This window comes from Paralichthys olivaceus, chromosome 15, assembly GCF_024713975.1.
Source record: "Paralichthys olivaceus isolate ysfri-2021 chromosome 15, ASM2471397v2, whole genome shotgun sequence".
Lineage (NCBI taxonomy): Eukaryota > Metazoa > Chordata > Actinopteri > Pleuronectiformes > Paralichthyidae > Paralichthys > Paralichthys olivaceus.
In genome coordinates this window covers 19,707,887-19,728,901 of record NC_091107.1, presented here as the reverse complement: position 1 = coordinate 19,728,901, position 21,015 = coordinate 19,707,887, and the positions used below count along the sequence as shown (strand labels likewise).

The following is a 21,015-nucleotide window of genomic DNA, read 5'->3' as shown; positions in this document are numbered from 1 at the left end:
TTGTCTCGCAGTGCTGTGCCGTGGAGTGATGTGGAGACAGGTCCGGGACACAGAGGGACACACGGGGGAGCAGAGCTAACATCAGTGCGGCTGTTGTCTAAGAAATCACACTGGTTCAATTCTGTGGTTGTGTATTTTGCGAGCACGATGGATTTACCTGACAACCTGCTCTAACGCCAACAGCGGAGTCATCCCCGCAGCCTGACACACGGACATCTTGTTTCTCTCGGAGAGTAAGGAGGATCTTTTTTTCCGCTCGGCTCCGGAGCAGCAGGAGCTTCTCGTGGGTTGTTGTGTCGCTGTGTGACCCGCAGCATGGCGTGGCCCTGTATCAGCAGGGCGTGCTGCATGGCCCGCTTCTGGAACCAGCTGGACAAGGCGGACATCGCGGTGCCTCTGGTCTTCACCAAGTACACGGACGTGTCGGAGATGCAGCACATCCAGCTGCAGCCGCCGCAGGCCCGGGTCGCCATAGAAACGCAGCCGTCTCGCGCCGAAGCCCGCGCCACGGCCCCACGCGCGCCGCGGAGGTGCGTCTCCGAGGAGCGCGTGTGCAGCTCGGTGATGCGCGAGGACTTCAAGCACTGGAAGGTGCGACCGGAACCGAGCTGCAAACCCAAGAACGAGTACCACGGGCCCGAGACGCCGTTCAACAGCGAGACCCAGTACCAGAAGGACTACAAGCCCTGGCCCATCCCGAAAAGGTACGACCATCCCTGGATACCGAAACCTCCAGCCGCCGGGGAGGACCGGGCACCGGACAGGTCCAGACACGCGAAGCAGCACGTTGACAGCGGTGTGGAGAAGAGCGCTATAGCCGACAAGGTGCAGGAGAAAGACCTGCTGCCGGGTCCCGAGAGGAAAAAACGGCCCACCAAACAACAAGTCGTCCTGAAGGTGGACGGAGAGGGCAAAGGGAGGGCGGCGGCGGATGCTGTAAACAGGCAGATCAAACAGGAGATCAAAGCCGGCAGCTCATACACGTGAGTCCATACCCTGTTTATTCCATGTTCATACCCTGTTGATACCATGTTTATACCCTGTTTATACCATGTTTATACCATGTTTATACCCTGTTCATACCCTGTTTACACCCTGTTCATACCCTGTTTACACCCTGTTCATACCATGTTTAGATCCTGTTTATACCATGTTCATACCCTGTTTAGACCCTGTTTAGACTCTGTTTACACCCTGTTTACACCCTGTTTTCCATGTTCATACAATCTTCATAACATGTTTATACCATATGTATACCATGTTCATAAGTGGTTTATATCCGGTTTATCATAACCTGTTTATACCCTGATTAGACCCTGTTTATACCATGTTCATACCTTGTTCGTACCCGGTTCATAATCTGTTTGTACCCAGTTCATATGTTCATACACCTTTCATACCCTGTTCATAGCCTTTCACTGGGAGGTAGAGGACTAACCTGGAAGTCCAGAGGCCCCAGGCGGCCCTGAAGCGGTCATAGAGGTCAAAGTAATATACAGATCATACTTTGATTAGCTAACTTAATTAACAGCAGGACAGTTATATGTCCAGAGGATTTAGACATTACTAGTGTATATCTGCAGAAGACATGATCATGTCGACCTTTTACTTGACTGTTTTCTGCTTCCTGAAAATGAGGCACCGAAAAACCCATATTTATCCTGGGTATTTTTTTGCCATAGTCTTAGCAATTGTATGACTCTGGACAAACCTTTGATTTAAAAGGGTTTGATCTGGAGCAAATACTCTAAAAATGGGAGTTAGTTCAAAGATAAATGCTCTTCTAGTGGTTGAATTGCAGGCCTCCGCAGAGACGTGTGAAAAATTAATTGTCGGTGACTAATTTACCACATAATCTTAAAGAAAATAGAATTTTCGAACTGGATACAAATGCTTGTTGTTTTGAAACTAAGCAGCTCAGAGGTACACAGATGATGTGAAAACATTACATTTAGTTTCACTCAGATGGAAAGGACAAGGTTGAGTTGTTGTCAGACACTGCTGATGTTTTAGGGCCCACAAGGCTAATCTCTGTCCTATTATGCAATGTTCCCGAGGATGACGGGAACGGGTGGATGGGTAAGCATCAAGTCACGCATGTCACTGTCACTGTATGCTTGCCTCGCAAAAATGTGTGTCATTGTTGCAGGTTGCATTTGTGCTCTGTGAAGGTTGGTGGTGAGACGATGTAATATATGAGATCCATTTCACACTCCAGCATTTTTTTTTCTTGTTACTACTGCTCTTGGCTTTCTTTTTTTTTTGAGTGTTGAATATTTAATATTTATCTCAACTTGATTGGTCATATCTCCGCTGTTGTGCTGAATATTACCATTTGTAAAACAAATAATTAGATTCAGTGTTACAGGTGGCTTATTCTTACACTTCATGCTCAGTGTTATCACAGAATGCAGGTTTGGGTTGAGGCAGGATTTGGCAGGCAGAGGTGAATGGCGCTACAGTATGTGTGCATGTGAGATCGGTGAGCCAGTCCTCCAGCTGTTTGGTGCCACGCTGCTGAGCCTGTGTTGTTGAGGGGTCCTCATGGTGCAGCCCCGGGCTCTCCCTCCTCACACGGCATGAAATGGCTGCACCGTAACAAGAAGCAGCCCCGTCAACCCTCTGTCTTCCTCTGCCAGAGGAGACTCTAAGCAGGTCAACTGTGGCTTAATACTACAGGGACTGGGCTCACAGCTACACACACATTCACACACATGTGCTTTGGCTTCCACTTTTACATTATTGAATATTCATGCACCATTACACAGGACCATCACTGCAGTTAAAACAAACTGTCTAATTGCTCAGTTAGGTCTGGGTGATATTGTTGAAATATCACAATATTAATAAAACAATCACTGGACCGTAAAACTGATCATATGTGTGAAACAAAAACTTAGATAACAAATTTTGTTCAGCCTTACAGTTTGGAATAATTCATTTTAACACCACAATTTGTTCAAACATAAAAAATAATTATCATGTCGTCACAACAAGGTGCTGTCCAGTTCACATGCTGTGAAAAATCGTTGAAATAACTAGAAACCCAGTCAGTAGAGCGCATTCCTTCAACCAGGCTGCACCAAATCTCACACACTCATAAATATCAGTTACTGAAATGTTCCAGATTTTTCACAATGTTAGAGAAAGTGATTAAAAGTGCCAGCATCCTCCCTTTGTCACACTCCACTCCAAAATGGAATGGCTACATTCTTGGCCCATGTCCCATCCAGCCTCCCATCAGTTTCATGGAAATCTGTTCTGAATATTTTGCATAATCCTGTTGACAAACAATAGACAGGGGTTAAACACAGCTTCTTGGTGGAGGTAGAACAATTTATAACCAAAATTATCATCAAAATGGAGAAAAAAAACAATCCTGATAAGGATTAATACTGCTGTTAATCAGGATATTTCTGTCTTGAAGAAACTGATAAACACCATGAAGTAAATTATAAAACCATCCTGCACACAGAGAATTGCCTTCCCTTTGTCAGCATTGTTTATTTTAATCTGTGCTGTTAGAAGACAGGACCAGTTTGGGGTCCTAATTTCTTCTAGCTCCAGCAGAGCGTGGCTATAAATATCAGTATCAGACAAGACATAACAAAAGAACAATCCAGAAATACCATTATGTTTAATGTAAATTAGAAATAATGACACCAAAGACCAGTGACAAGTTTATTTTTAGACATGCTGGTAGCATGATAGTTGACAGTCTGTTGGTCGGTCAGACCATTGCTTTGGTTTCCTATGAATGCCTCAGCTCAACATCAGGACCACACAGAGTCTAAGATGTGTAATAAAAAGTTTATTTGATGATTTTTTTTAGAATTCATCCTTTCAATTTTGATTTATACTCTCAATTTAGCATTCTTTATTATATCTTAATGCCATTAGTCTCATCTTATGTGCACACTTCAAATTCTCATTGGATTTGATTCAGTACAGTTCTATTTTGATGTTGGACTCACATGGCTGTAGAAGTTGTTATTTTTGAGATCCTTTAAATATATTTTTCAGGACAGCATCTATAAAAAAACGTTGATGACGCCACTTCACAAACCTCAGCTTAAGAGTTCTGAAGCACCTCAAAAATATCTTCTTCAAACCTCCTGCTGACTTAATGGGGCCACAAAGAAAATGTCGTGGGTGGAGATGAGTAATTACTCAATTGTGCACATCAGTTATTTTCATTTCCATGTCACCTCCTTGGCTCTGTAGTCTTGCTGTAAAATTTTACTCCACAAATTGCGTTAACATGCCGACATCCTCTGGGGGAAATCCCCATGACTATGTGATAACCTGACATGTATTCTAGCGCCGCCAAGAGGTTGTCTTTTTGCTGTTAGTCAAATATCTTTACATCTAGTGGATGAATTGCATTGACTGTATTGACAGATGGACAACATAACACCCTCCCTGAAAGTGAAGCCAAATCCTCTTGATTGTCCCCTGGTGGCTGCAGTATATGCCATAAATCCTGCTTCCTCGATGTTAGCAGATGGGACATGGACCAAATGACATTGAAAGCACAAGATGGTGGCTTCACGGGAGGAAGTGGGAATTTGTTGTCCATCTTTATTTACAGTCTGTAGGGAGTTTTCATGACATTGGCTACACGTTATTCTTATAATCCGACCACACTGATTATAACCATAACGACCAATCACATGAGGGCATCTTTCTCAGAACTGATTGTGATTTTTAATTTATTGGTGATGACTCACCTGTGTGTATAATATAGCATATGTAAGCATGCTAACATGCTGAGCTAAGATTGTGAGTATAGTGTACAACATTAACCTATATCCTCTGCAAATAAGCATGTTAGCATTGTCATTGTTGTTATAGTAGCAGATGGATGTTAGCATTCAGGTCAAAGCACCACCATGGTACCTGAACACGAACTAACAGAGCTCCTCGGCTGTAAACTCATTCTGCACTTATTTGGGTCACACATGAATACCCACAGATCCATTCATACTAAAACCATGTCGGCCTCAGGTTCCACCCATGCATACCTGATCTCACTTTCCTTTTGATTCCATTAGGTGAAATGGTTGTACCGAGAGCACGCACAGTCGATATGCACATTTAGCTTGGTCACACTTTTAAGGCTGCATTTGGACATATAGTGGACATAGGTGGATGATGACATGTCACAAAGACAATAGTGGACAACAAAGGTCACTTTGCTGGCAGACGAGGAAACTACGAATTTGCCTTTTACTCAAACTTATCTTGGTCACGATGTTTAAAAAACTTAATTTAAGTTTAACCTTCACAAAGAAGTTGTATTATAAAGTTACGTGTTTATATAAAAAAGAGAATCTCGGCTGAGCCTTAAAAGAAATCCTGTATCTTGGGGCTATAGTTTCAGTGAAACCTTTTTCTTTCTCAAAGTCTAGAAAGTGCAAGAACCATCTTTCATTGTAAAACCACATGAGCTGTCTTTGCTGGTTGTGTTTTAAACAACCCTGTTCCCCTCAGTTCTGTTCTGGGACATTCGCTGTTCATAAACCTTTAAGCTTGCTGAGCGCAAAGCCTCTTTTTCTGCAGTGCACCAGAGAGATGTTAAAGGCAACTACTTCTTTTTACCCCTGTCAAATATTTCTTTTCTTGCCCAAGTTGGTGCATCGTTCTCAGCCCACAGTCTCCCAGTGACAATTTCTGTCCCGCCTTCATCTCGCCGCTGCATTATTTTTAAAATGTCATGTTCTGCATGAGACAGAAGCTGCTGGAGTCTTTGTTAGACTTTTCATTTAGTCAGCGCCACTGCTGAAAAAGACAATCGCCATTGTTTATCTTGTCAGCGTTACATGTTGCATTGTGGGATATGTGGCGTATAATAAATTACATTTAAAGAGCACATTGCGTAAAGATTCACCAAGCAAATGCATGACAATAGCAAATATGAGTGCATTGTGTTTCACTGCTGACAGTGAGGCAGGTAGAGCAGGTTCAAAGAGTTCAGAGAGAGAGAGATGCTGAGAAGGCTTGAGATTCGAATTTCGATTTGTGTCACATATCATAGCTCCACATTCTTCGCAGTAGTACAATCTCAGGAGCTTTTTCCCTTTGATATGTTTCTCATAAAGAATCAGACAACAATGCTCAGGAAAGTCATAATGATTTTTGTCTTTCATGTCACATTCACACATGTATTTAGCATTTACAGCAGCAGACAGTGCACTATGAACACAGGCCGTGGTTTTAAAACGATCTTCTTTGAAAGACTGCAGAGCTTCATGTTTCTCTGAAAAGCAGTGAATGCAGGAACACAGATTCTGCTCCAGCTCCGAGACACAGAGACAGCACCAGCTGTAAAAACGTCTGGTTGTGACATCAAAAAGCCCAAGATAGCTTTCAGCTCTTTCTCTGCTGATAGTGAAACCAGCGGGATTTACTTGTGCGATGTTTCCACATATTTTTGCCAAAATGTAATCCTAAAATCTCAACTGATATCCAGCATCCAGTTGTTGCATCAATTCAGAGCTCTGCCAGCTCCAGCTAACCATTTTATGTAACCAGTCTAATCTGATTTTATCATATCTGATTACAGTTCTTTCACAAGGAAGTAACTTCAGATTAGATTCTGGGTCTGAATGAATCATGTAAAATGCTGCAAACCCAGTTGAACCTGCTGTAAATAAACTGAAAACATGCACTTTGGGACAAATTGGCAGCAAAGTTTTTATACAGCACCCAGTGGAAATGCTTTCTCTTTAGAAGGTTTAACATTATGCCCTTAGTATGTCTTATTAAAATTAATGATATGCCTTTAAATGTGTACCATCTCACGCAAACAGTTACTGACATGATACCAAGAATACTCGATGAAATTTGACCCTCTGCCAGTCCCTCTGTAATGCTGCAATGGGCAGTTTCCACTGAGCCTAAGTGGCAGTGGAGAGATAGTGATGAGGCCAGCTGATCCCAGGAGGGAGTACTGACCAGAAGCCAGGCTCCACGCCCACTTACACACCAAGAAACATTGTTCGGAAGTGGAGCTGCTGCACTGTGCGTGGGCAGAAGTAGTCCATGAAATAATACTCTGAGAGAAGCCGGCCAGCCCTTTATCTCTGCCCTGCACTGTTGTAGAGTCAGAATCTCTGTAGTCACTGCCAATGAATACTACACGGACATTTGCCTCAGATGTATTCATGGTTTACAGCATTTCAAAGCGCAGAATATAAAAGGAGTTATTGGATTGGGGCTGATTTAGCATTTTATGGGTCCAAACGAATAGGCCAATAAAAACGTCCACATAAATATATGTCATGTGTCTGTACAACAGAATTTTATTCTAAGACATCTAACATATGTGAATATGATCACAATATACAAATAACACAAAGTAAATACAAGAGGACCTTAAAAATGAATCATCAACAATCTCCAAAATCTATCTATTTATCTATCTATCTCTCAATCTATGGTAAATGATCTGTATTTCTCTTTAGTTATTCTAGTCTGATTGACCACGCAAAGCGCTTCGCAGTTTCACCATTCACCCGTTCACACCCACATTCATACAGTGCTTATGTCCAGCACTCTCCCCTTAGCACATCAATCACACTGTCTGCTCAGCTGTCAGGTCATTTTGTTCAGGGACAAGGACACTTGGAAGGGAGGAGCCGCTGAGCGAACCACCAACCTTGTAGTTACTGGACAAGGTAACTACAAGGTTGCTCTACCTCTATCTATCTATCTATCTATCTATCTATCTTATATTTATTTATCTATCTTATATCTATCTACCTTCTATCTCTTTATCCATCTATCTATTTAACTATTTTTTTATCTATCTATCTATCTTCTATTTATCTATCTAGTGGACATTTTTAGCAGAATTACAATTGAACTTTCCTTATGATTTGGATGATATGGGAAAATAGACTACTCATGTCTGAATACTGTTTCCTGTGTTGAACAGGTTTTTATGATATTTATGCTCTAATTGTTGCTCATATTATTGATTTTGGACTTTAAAATACAGATAGATTTATATGTGGCTGTAGTGGATTTGACTTATAGACTACTCCACTCCCGGGTGGTTTTCTGTGGCTTGCCAGCAACCTGTCACCCTGCTTTTAACTGTTCAGCTCTACATGGTTTGTATCCACCATGCACAAACATGCAGGCTCTTGTTTTTATTCTCTCCTCTCATGACTGTCCCTTGGTGAGGGGTCCAGATTGTACCATGTTAGAGTAGGGTTGCATGAAGCTCAGCAGTGCTGTACCCTGGCGGGTTTCCACCCCTGTCAGTGCCAGTGTTTGGTTGCAGTGATGAGGCCTTTCTCTGTACATCCCTTCCACCGCAGCGGGTCGCAGGGGTCAGCCGTCCAAAGCAGCTTTAGACCCACAGCAAGAAGTATCAGGCAGTATGTTTGTATAAATATAACATGTTGGGCCTGAGTGAGTCAGAGAGCAGAACAACATCTATGGAACTAACAAAGCAGGACAGAATTCAGAAACACAAAAATAGTGATAGAGAATAAAACAGGAGCTAGTTTGAGATTACATTTATTTTCATTTGTGTGACACAAATGCAACAAAACTGAAACAGTTGACAAAAATAAGTTGATGAAGATATGGCCTCCTTGTTGGAGGTAATTATAAGATTTATTGCAGGTGACCTGAAAAGTCAGTGTCTGAAAATGAGACACGAGTCACCACTTAACAAAAAAGACTAATTTGATACAGTTTAGCAATTACGCTTTTTACAGTACCTTTGGGGCTGAGACTTTATCAGCAGACCAGCGTGAGCTGACATCTAATTCCTTAAAATAAAAAACACGTTGCGCTTTTCCAGCACATGCGTTTTTTACTCACCGGACGGTTTGTGCTATCTTGGCTTCACTCGGGTGGATTGACCTTGATATTTGTTTTCCATAATATAAATAATAATAACAATAAACTTTCCTACAGCACCTTTCAAAACCAGAGTGCTAAAATATAAGTGCTAAGTTAGCAAATCGTAGAAAAGCCACAACATACTCAGCAATGCAGTAAAATAAAGGACAACAAACAACAATAAAACAATAGAATAAAAATATATACATGGATACATACATCAATATTAAATTGATATAAAGAGAGGGAAGAGTGCACAGTTTGAAAAAAAGGAGTTGAGAAAATAGGACTAAAATGGAAGTAGTAGTTGCAGTATTGTATGTTTTGTTTGTATGATCACTTCAGTTTCTGTCTCCACATGGTGCAAAGATTTGGTTTTGTAAAACCCTTTTTCGTTTTGTTTTGTATATTTAGTGTCTAGAATAAGCTAAGACACATGACTGCTGTTTACAGTATAAGGCAAACCAATATCATGGAGAAAAGATAGTGGGAATAACGGTAATATAAAGTATGACGTACTTAGTTGTATGAAGTATTCTTCATTTAAAATGTGAAACATTTTTAAAAACACAACTGCAAAATACACAGCTTACCATCTATGCTCAGTACCTCAGCTGCTGCCGGTGCTCTATGATCTGAATTAACTGCTGCTTTGTTACCCAGTAAAAGGTCTATGTCTACATCTGCCCAGAGGAACAGACCACTGAGATAATATTTACAGAGCTGACGGATACAGCCTCATGTGAACCTCAGTCTGTTTTCTTGCCCATGATGTACAGTAGCTAGATACAGTTGTGTGATATAACAGCCACTGAAGCGAGAAACCTTTGTGAAAATTGTTTTTTACACAAGTACCAAGTACACACTGGCCTCTGAGACACAGGGGTTATTGTTACACAGTCATATGTTGGTGAATAGGGGCTATCTTAGAGTACAGACCGGTGTTTCACACTGTGAACACTGCCTGCACCAACACTGTCTCTTTCTCTGTCTATTTCTAAGACACGCACCCTGTGGTGCCATGTGAGTGCTTTATACCCTTGGCCTTGGACATTGTTGTGTAACCTGTCTTTGCGCTGCGGCTTCTTGGCCCAGTTGAGCATTGAAAGTGGACTTTGGTGGTGTTGTGTAATATCTCCTCGTATTTCCAACTCTCTTCTGCACCACTGGACCAGTTGTATGCAGCAGCCATATCACTGTCACCAGGCTTTCTATTAAAAAGAGTTTGTAAAACAACGTTTAATGCTTCAGTCTTAGAAACAGAAAAGACTGCAGTGTTCCAGTGGTTAGAACTGTCGCCTCACAGCAAGAAGGCTCTGAGTTTTAACCATAAACTGCAGATAAAAATGAACAACGCACCTCCTCTTCCTTATATTGTACAAAAGTTATACAGGTTCTGCCATCTTGTTATTTTGATGTATAATGGGGTCAGAGTCAGATCCCAACAATACCCACACTGGACCAATCGTGAGTCAGTCTCAGCTCAGCCTGTTTGTATAGCATCAAATATCTACTTACAACCAAACTTGTCAGAAATATGAATACTTGAACAACCTAAAATGATTGACACAATCTTTGAGAAAAAATGTTTTATTTAATTTATTTTTGTTTGTTCAATGTCACATCCACTACCATGGAGGAGGCAAGGTTTATGGCCTACATTGCAGGCAGCCGCCAGGTGGTGATCAAGATGATTTGGCTTCATGGGGGCTGTCATGTTGTCCATATTTATCCACAGTCTATGGTTTGAACGTGAAGACTGACCAGGTCGTATCAATGTGGAGTCCTCAGGTGACCTGTCCTGGGTGTAAGCCAACTCGCCCAAAGGCAGCAGGGATTGACTCCAGCTAGCCCACACCCATTCAAAGGATAACTGGTTTAGATAATGGATGGATGGATGGCTGGCAAGATATAATGTAATTTGAGGGCCTGCTAGCTAAGTTAAGTTTGAATTAATGAACTAATTCTATCCATGGGGAGATGGAGTGCTGAAAGTTAAAGCTTGACCACTTTTAACTGAAAATCTGTTGAATAATTTGTAACACGTCACTTGTCTGTATTTATATTCTGCTGCCACACTTTCACAAAGGTTGGAGGAAAAACATGTGCAGCTTTAAAATAACAGTCATCAATTCAGCCCTGTCAGTTCCAGCCTTCTGTAGGGACAGAAATATTGGCAATACCAACACAGATTTAACAACAGCCAATGAAAACACACTCACTTCTCAGGGCTTATCCTGTAAATCCAGGACTGTGCCGTTCTCATCGCACAATCTGTTGTTGTTTGTCGTTTCCCTCCCACATGCTAACTCATGACAACTCACCACGAGAACCGGTGGGGTCAGAACGCAGCTTTTACGTAGTGATGGAAACTCAGGCGACTCAGCTACAGTCTTACAGCCTCCTCCTCCGTGTAGTACATCAGAAGACGTAAAATCAGTGCCCCTGTCCCTGCCACATACATTACACTAAACAGAATCACATGCTCTCTGAGGCTGTTTTCCATAGCTGCAGTTATTGATTTGATGTCTTTCCATTAGACTTGGCCTTATAAACTCTAATGAGTCTCTTGTACAGCAGCCGGCCCTCGTCTCCGCCTGTTTCCACACGTAGTGGTGTTGCCTGATGTAGTGCTTTTCTTTACTTACATAGGGAACAGGGGCTTTTCGGTGAGTCTTGGATACTTGGATACTGCACTGAACTGTGCTGTGTCATCATGTGAGACACCATAAAAATGACTTCAATGTTTTGGATGAGGACACAGGGGTCAAATTCTGGAATGTATATGTCTCTTATCTTGATGATGATAATGACAGTTTTAACTATTTTATACTGTATTTTTGCAGCTCAACCATAAGCTCACTAGTTATTATGTGCTATTACATTATTTTTTCCGTCTTTTCATTTTCTGGTGTGCAACCCAGCTCACTCACAACAGTAAATGCATCTCCTATGTTACTCGCTGTAAAAACCAAGAATGAACAGAGAGAAATACAATGCGCATAAAGTTTGAAGCTCATTGTCATGACCAGGCAGACAGATATGTTATATCAGCTTCTGTTTCACAAGTTACATATAATATTTTTCACCTAGACCAGATTAAGATTCTTAATGAGATTAAAATCTCTATTTCAGGAGAAACCCGTGTTCCCATCGGTTTATACGATACATTTGCTGTATTAGCACCACTGATCACAATGCACGTATTGGTAATTAATGTACTGTTTCTGTAAATGTGACATATGGTGGTTTGGTGCAAATGACTGGATGAAAAATGCAGAGGGTAAACAGTACTCTGCAGATAAATTAGTGTAAATAGTATAAAGGAGAGAGAGAGAGAGAGATGCGGTGTGATATTAATGTAAAAGACATGAATATGCTCCTGCTCTCAGGCTGCTGGGTCTGTGCTCTTATCCACAGCTCTTGAGATGTGAGGAGGCAGACACAGAACTCATGCTGCAGGTCAGTCTGCTCTGTGTGAAGGCCACACTGCTGACCTTCATCAGAACTGCTGCGTGACAGTCAGATTGTGGTGCACACCCCTTTCGTTTACAGTACTGCACTACAGTACTGATGCACCACTTAACATATTTTCTGAAGTCAGCAACTAAAAACTTGTAAATCTGTTTCAGTAGAGGTACTGTGTTCAATAGGTGATCTAACAAAGAAGGTTGTTTTCAGACAGTTAACAAGAAACTGCAGCAATTTACTCACACCACTGACTTACAGTGATCTCTGCTTTCCAGATGGATAATAACACCAGCATATTTATACATGTAATGAGCCAGGGTTAGGTGATTGGGAAATATTGTTGTCAGAAAACGTTTTATGCAGTGAGGAGCTTGACATTTTGGAAAAATAGTGCAGTGGCCATTCAAACTGCTACACTAACATAAGACCTTTAAAGGGATAGTTCCCTGACATCCATATACGACGCTAAACGAAGTCATTTAAACCAGGTTTTTAGCCTATATGTCCTCTCATGTCTTTCTACAAGGTACATTCACGGACCCTCGGACACACCATCGTGTAGCTAAGTCCACTAGCTTAGCCACTTCCAGTAAACATTTAGGCTGAAAACGTGGTGTAAATCACCTTGTTTCGAGTCGACTATGAACGTCTGGGATTGTGGACACTTGGATGACACCACACGAGCAGTATGGAGGCATGTTATGTTTTTTCTGTTGAGTTCAAATTTACCGGATTCGGCTGCTACAAAGTTTACCACTGAGATTCCAGAAGTGTTTGTGGACTCAAACACTTCACTCACCCTTCCATCATTTTTCAGTGAACTATCCCTTCAAGACTTTAGGTATCCTGGTTAAAGATCATTAACATGTTCTGTTAACAAAAGTATTTAGAGTGTAAGATAATGTGTTACCCTCACCGATGCATTGTAACAGCCCTTCATTAACTTTCACTGTTAGTGGCTATTAAAGCACTGGTAGTAGACTAGATTATGTCATGACGACCAACTTTCTTCTTTCCACAGAAATGAATTCAAGGCTTACAGAGATGTGAAGCCCGCCAAGATGATCCGGGCCAAGTCCCAGTACCTGCCACCAGATGAGAAGACCAGCCTGGAGACCAGCTACAGCGCCACCTTCAAGGGGCAAGCCCCACTGCAGCCGGCTGACAACAAGGCCCTGGAGAGGAGGAGGATACGCAGTTTGTACAGCGAGCCTTACATAGACTCCAGCAAACAGGTGAGAATGCACCTTTCTAACCTTGTAGTATGGTTTGAATTAAATTCTGGTGGGGAAAGAAAGGGGTGCTGATAAAATCTTCAAATTACTGTCATGCTATAACATCACACACCACAGTTTAAGAACTTAATAGCCATCCCAGCAATCTGATTTCCGTTATCCGACATCCTTAGGTTGACAGATATAGTGTCCCTCGCTCTAAACCCAAAAAGTCTGGAGCCACAGCGGCTGGCCAGGGCAAGCCAGTGAAGAAAGCCAAAGATAAGCAGAGCGCTGGGCTGAGGGGCTCCAAGAAGACAACCTCGGAGAACCAGTCCGAGAACCGGCCCGCGGTGGGGGACAAGGAGAAAAGTAAAGAGATGAACAACAAACTGGCTGAGGCAAAAGAGTAAAAATCATTAAGCACTACTTCTCTTTTTATTTCTTATATTTTGGGGGAAATCAGACACAGAGGCTGCAAAATGAATTAAGGTTCTTCATCTTTGTTCTCATCTCTGTCTTCTTCCTTCTCTGCTTCGCCCTCCACTCTCTTCTTCGTCTCTTCTTTGTCTCTCATTCAGTCTGTGATTCTTTTATTCTTCTCTGTCCTACCTCTTGACTCTGTACAATGATACTAGAATAAGATGTCCACATGACATGTCATTGCTGCTCATGCCTCATGCTTTAGTAAAGGCTATAGTACGGAGTAGGAGCATCCTCTTCCTCCACCATTTGATGCCACCCACCACCCCCACTCTGCTCGCCTCCATCTCCAGGTTGCCATGGCTACTGGCTGCCTGGCTAGCCATTGGACGGCTTTTATTGTATGGGCCCACCAACAAGCGATTCTGAAAGGTTGGCTTTGATCGGCTGAGCAGATTGCTTTGCTGAGTTTATCAAGGATTTTTTTTCCTTTTGTTTTTTTGGTTTTATGAAATAAAGATATTCAATTTGGCACTTTGGGTATGATCTAATGATTAATTTACTAAATTTCACAGCAGTCTGAAAATCCTTTGATAAATGTGCTGCTTGGTTAGCAATAGTGTCTGATCCACAGCTTGATCTGTAGCTGCTCTGTCATCAGCGCTTCTGTTCTCTGTTCATGTCGAGCTCTCAGGGCTTTAAGCATGTGTTGAGCAACACTTTGTTAAATTTGATTTTGTCTCATTATATTTAAACTCTACTGTCAGCTGTAAACTTATATAAGTTCAGAAGAAAAACACCTTGTCTGTCTCCTCCATCCATGTGCAGCTCATTCATACAGTGGTGTTTAACTTGACTCAGGCTATTTTGTAACACCCAATTTGTTGCCAACAAACCGTGTGGGTCACACTAGACTGATTATGCATTAAACACCAGTCATTTGCATAGCAGATGAGTGTTCCCGCTGAATTAGATAACACTGTCATGCACTCGTGGTGATATTTTACATTAGAGTAACAAGGTTTTTCAGATTCAGAGAGGGATGAGCTGCTAAATGTTCTGTTGAGTGGTTTAGTTTGTCCATCAAGCTCAGTGTGCAGAGCTGTCAGTTTCATAGGTCATAATTCTGTAAAATCGCCTCCAACACATTAACTGAGCCGTCTGTGAAGCTTCACAACATGATATGCAGTTGCTGTAGCCTGCACTCAAACACACACACACACACACACACACACACCTTCTGTTTTTAGACGTACGCTGCCTGGGGGTGACCTTAACCAATGTGATTAGCCTGCAGACGGCTCATATTGCTGCTTAATAGCACTTCTCACATCACTGTTATAGAGGGAGCTGAATGGATGAAGCACAGATTCACACTTCAAATTAATATTTTCTTAATAAATAATAATGTACCTCATGTAATATTCACTTATAAACCAATAACCGAACCACAGTGATGTGATGCAGGTGTAACTTTGACTCTATTGCTCATCGCTCTCTGTTTCTGAATCCAAGCGGTTCCTCTTGTTTTGCCTAAATTCCAATTTGAAAATCAGTATGTTGGTTTGATGGGGTTGAGTTTGTTTAAAATGATGATTAAAGACTGGATTCACTTTTCTATTGTGCAGCAGGTTCCACATGCTGGTGCCATGTGTGTATGTTTGTAAGAGGCATCTCGCAAAATTTTACAAAACAAGATGTTCGGCCTGTTTTTGTTTTTTTCAATCCAGATTTTCTAAATAAAATGTGTTGAAGAAAAGGGAACAAGAAGTTGGCTGTACTGTAACTGTTAATCTGTTAAAACCAATTATAACCTCCCGTGTATATAAAACATACATTTGTGTATATATTATAGTCAGTCCAAAGCATCCCGCTGCTTTCTCTAAATCTTAGTATAAATACATATAGAAACACCTTTTCTGGGATTAAAAGAGTACTGTCATCAATGTGCTCCACCCCCCACACTCACCTGACTGTTCTCATTAGTTCTGCCACCCAACATCCCGCCCTCCATTCTGACTGGACGAGTGTAACCGCCTCTGTTTTTTGTGGTGTCTGCAGCAACCATCGTCGCCACCACCACCGCCGTGTCTATCCAAGCCGAGCATGCGCCTCATCAGCAGTGAGGGCCCCGACTGATTAGCATTTTGCAGCCTTTGGTTGGGTGACGCTTTGTCACGTGATAACAGAAGGGAGGGAAGGAGGGAGGCGGGTGGGGGGCTCTGTCATTGGCAGTAAATGTAAACAGTGCTTAGCACACCACACACCTGGTGCTATCTATGTGACTATTAGGCAAATAAGGATAGAAAGTATGGTAAAGAAAGTTATGTCTTGGGCAAAAAAAGAAAAAAAAAAAGAAAATTGACTGTGACGTGCTTGTGTTTCTACCTGCTTGCTCATATTTAATGAAACATTACAAATAAATGCAAAAAAACGCAGTGTCTTCTCGCTTCCTTTTGTTAATGGTTAAAGAGTAGTGGTTGCAGGTATCTGTCAGCATTCCTCTTGTCCCAGTCTTTGTCCCGAGAGACGACCTTTATTCAATGAATCCACATGGAAGAGAATTTTGCTCTCACCACTTCTTTCTATGCTTATCCAAGACTGCGCCACATTCTGGCATAAGCTCTGGCATCTGCTCCAGGCCCTGCATGTTGCCCCATGTGAGAACTGAAGAATATATTATTGTTGCACCTTGTCTCAATATATTCCAAGAACTCATCTTACTTACAGAGCAACATGCAAGCCAAAGGATGCCCAGACACTTATTCCAGAATAAGATGTCATGTGCTTCTTAGACCTCTAGTTAATGTATTATTGATGCACTTTATTGTGAAAAAAAAACAACACACCACTAATGTGTGATGTTACATTTGCTGAGATCACATTCTTCTTTCTTAGTCTGGTGTCATGGTTAGAATTTGATTTGAGGACGTCACACTTGGATGATGCTGTGTCCACTTTCTTGTTTTGCTAATGAGTGACATTCTGATTCATTTGAAGGGTTGTGCTAAAACAGTACCACTACATACAACTCTGCCAGCCAATCCGAGATATTGGCTGGGTGCAGACTCTAAAGCAACACCTGTGGGGCTGTGCACTACCCAATCCCAGGTAACCCATCACAAGCGCAGCTAAGCAAAAAAAAAAAAAAAAGGCCCAAGCCAGAAATGCTACTCATACTCTCATATTCATACATGCTCATGGAGTTTATGTTTTAATGTTTTAATACAGTGGCACAATTTTTTTTTTTTGGGTGAACCACCGCATTATTTCTGGCCCACCCCTCAGGTCATGGCCCCTCTGTGTTTCTCTTCCATATGGACACTAGAGTAGGGGGTGAACAGGGCTGTCTGACCACCTGCTCTCACATCCCACATGCAAGGTTCCTTAAGGGGCCTTTTCTTAAGGAGGCCACAGGTTTAAGTCCGATCATCTCCACCATCGTGACCCTTTCCCTCATCACGGCTCAAACAAACTGCACGACTTGTTTTGAATTATGAATCATTACACTAGTGAATTTCCCACCCAGAGAGGAGAGTGGAGGTCACTACCTCACACGTCATGAAATCAATGAAGTGTTGCATTTTGCATCTCAGCTTGTCGTTGATGGTTAAAATGTTCATACTATGTTTAGACTATAAGGATCATTTTCTTTCATTCAAACGCATGCTGCCACTGTTTTTCTGTTGGACCTGCAATCAGATGTTTATGTTTAGATCGAGATATCTGTAGAGTTTTGGCATGGATGTATGATGAGCTCGACTGGGGTGAGTATAAATGGAATGAGGGAAGATGCTCTGCTTTGGAAAAAGACGATTCAAAGGAAATTGTAAGTGCATGTTAATGATCTTCTCTCTAATTTGTACTATCTAGTGTCTTTGTTTCACAGAACACCCCGAGACCCTCATTGAACTATCGACATCCCTATGTCATGTCACAGAGATGAATTGAGTCTGTCAAAGAGGGGATTAAAACCATTGGTCTGTATTGATCTAAATCAGTGGTTCTCAATCTTTTGAACTTCAAGGACCGAAAAATACTGACACAAATTAGATCACGGACCCGTATTTGACAAGATTTGTGATTTTCAATGTTTTATAACAGGACTTGTATGAAATTTGGGACCAAAATAGTCATAGATTCCATAAGCATAATGTTATAACGTTAAATTATAGTTAAAATACATTATTCCCTGGTATTATATACCACAGAACCTCTTTAATTTAGAAAATACACAAAAGCTTTATTCTATGTTCATATTCAATTAGTGAAGTTTTCAAAGACACACTTTGAATTAAATCACAAGACTATCGTGAGGCATTTTTATGTCACATCTCTGGAACACAGAATAAAGGAGCTGTAGTAGTCCCTAAAACAAAGCTCGGATATATTCTCCTCTGAAATGAGTGGTCACAGGGTGCTCAGCTCAACTTATCCCAATGCTTTGCTGTTGTTCGCCTGAGAAAAATGCCTCATCCTTTGTCTCTCTCTGTCTCCTTCTTCTTCCTCTCTGGTAACGTAACCATGTGCTGCCTCCTAGAGGTGCTAAAGACGAGCCTCTCCGACCCAGTCATCATCATTCCCAGGGTGCTATTGGAGGAGAGCCACCACCACCACCACTGGAAAGGCCCGAGCCACGGAGGAGCGGCGGAGTCGTCCGTTTTGCCCTAGACGGGAACCAGACTGAGTAGCTCTGCCTCTGAGGATGGAGGAGGCAGCTACACCTGTATACACCGACTGCCGCTCTGTGCTGTATATATCTAGTATTTAAGGTGGATTAGTAAAAGAGATGAATCCTACACATACAATAAAACAGCCTACATATTTGAAACACGCATGTTTTTGGCTCAGAGGTCACAGCTGTTTGACGCAAATGGCATTATCGCAAAGGTGCTACATTATTTTACAGTTTCATGCAATTTATTTCAAAGGATATTGTCAAAACTGTTAGAAAAACGACACCATAAAGTGCTTATACAACAATGACATAACAAACTGTTCTGTACAATGACCGGTTTTAGTGTAAATAAAATGAGCATTACTTGCAGATTGCCATGTTGTATTTGACTTTGTGTCACTTTCAAACAGTGGGTTAGAACAGTGTGAAGTGATGAATGATGATGAGTTCAGTGTGTTGCACAGATATCGGAATCCTGCATTTCATTATAATGTAAAGTTGAAATTCATTAGGGGAAATATCAACCTCAGGATAAAAGTAATTTTGAAACTTCTTCACACCATTAGAACTTTTTCACTTCTAGTACTGAAATGATACAGTACTACAGTACCAACCTGTGTTAAAATGATACCTTACTTCAACTTTAAACAACCCTGACCCTTTTTTTAAGTCAACAAAAAAAGGCAAAAATGTCTCAATATTATCCCTTTACTTGGAAAGTTTTTTTGTTAACATTACATTTAACGGACTCGCTCTGCTTTAGGACAAAGCTAATGGGTATACCAACAAATCAAAGTACATGAGTGGGATTTTGCAGCAGTTTAGAAGCCAGTCGTAAATTCAGTATGTGACATATACAAGTGTGGACAGTCCAAGTACACTGAGAATGGATTACATCTTGTGTACATCGTGTAAGACGTTTAGTAGTATTACATTTTTAACATCATAAAGAGGAACTCCACTGATTTTACACATCAAAGTCTGTTTATTGGTTTTATTCCATACCACTGAATATAAGAAAAAATTGATGAATGCCTGAGAGGAACTAGTGGCTGATGATTTGGCAGTTTTGGGAAGAAGCTAATTTCCTTTAAACCATGAGTCAGTGAAAACTGTGTTAGTGTGTTAGTGTTTATTAATCATTAAAGTCTCAGATTTTGTCCTATTTATTTATGTGAATATTGCTTAGGGTGAATTAGAGTTAAACTTGTTTTTTGTCATATATAGATAAAACACATCCACATATGAATACAGTACATGTGTCATTTGTTGGTTTTGGATCAGGCTCCCTAAAGATTAGACTGTGAACTTTGGCAGAGACTTTTTATATCAGATAGCAAACTGATATTTCAAAATAAAATGACTGGCAGACTGGACAATGCCCTGAACCTTTCAACACAGTCTGGACAAGAAGAGAGTGTGTGTGTGTGTGTGTGTGTGTGTGTGTGTGTGTGTGTGTGTGTGTGTGTGTGTGTGTGTGTGTGTGTGTGTGTGTGTGTGTGTGTGAGTTCAGTCGTCCCAGCTTCCAACAGATGAAGCCCATGAATTGAGACACAGCTGCATAAATAGAGGCAATTATTGGAAATCGTTTTAGATGCTTTGTTAATGCAGGCTCTCATATTTAATTGTTCTATATGCCAGGATGTAAGGGCGAACGAGGGATGAAGAAACCGGACCTCAATAAATCAGCTGGTTTGAGGCTTCAGTGGAAAGAAGCTGTTTCCTTGTCGCTGTTCGTTTTACTCCTCATTAAGCTGCCCTGCTCTCAATGCTGCTGTTTGCTTTGTAGCAAACAGTAAATGACACTATAAATAACTCTCCTCACAATCTCTCTCACACACACACACACACGCACACACACACAGTACACACAACATATAGCTGCACCAGCCCCCTGCATCAGTGACGTCTCAACACAACACGCTCTGGTGCTGAACATTTCTGGGATTCATGTAATTGTGCGTTTGCAGACGAGCAAACGCACAATTTAAAACTGTGCTCAGAGAGCTCCCCACCATTACTACTGTTGGGTTACAGTGTGTGTACTATTCTGTTCCAGAGGGAGCGTCTGTACCACGAGGTCTACTGACACAGTTCTGCTTCATGACATGGACAGTAAGGTGGAAGGAAAGGAGGTGATTGCTTATTTTATTTCATTACCAGTAAACTACCTTTAGGTTGGTTACATTTTCTCAGTGTTGAAGTTCGGGGAAATAATTAATTTGGTGCCAGTTGAAAGAAAAATAGACACAATGACAAATGGCCTAAATTGTCTCTTTTTGTTTTGTCTTCATCAAAATGTCACTAAAGGTATCATTGAGTCTTTAAAAACCCCACACAACTAACTAAATAACTTTCGGACCCTGCCAG

The 21,015-nt window shown here is 41.4% G+C and overlaps 1 protein-coding gene across 2 annotated transcripts; it reads left to right on the top strand.

The window, feature by feature from the left end:
- The first annotated feature begins 9 nt into the window (after positions 1 to 9).
- Positions 10 to 18,798, top strand: map6a (microtubule-associated protein 6a). Of its 2 annotated transcripts, XM_020085350.2 has the most exons (5): positions 10 to 983; positions 13,352 to 13,565; positions 13,739 to 13,953; positions 16,968 to 17,078; positions 18,508 to 18,798. In XM_020085350.2, exons 1-5 carry the CDS (start codon positions 316 to 318, stop codon positions 18,656 to 18,658), a joined length of 1,359 nt encoding a protein of 452 aa, XP_019940909.2. In that variant the 5' UTR covers positions 10 to 315; the 3' UTR covers positions 18,659 to 18,798. The 2 variants fall into 2 exon arrangements, with proteins under 2 accessions (XP_019940909.2, XP_019940910.2); XM_020085351.2 differs by lacking the exon at positions 16,968 to 17,078.
- The last annotated feature ends 2,217 nt before the right edge of the window (positions 18,799 to 21,015 follow it).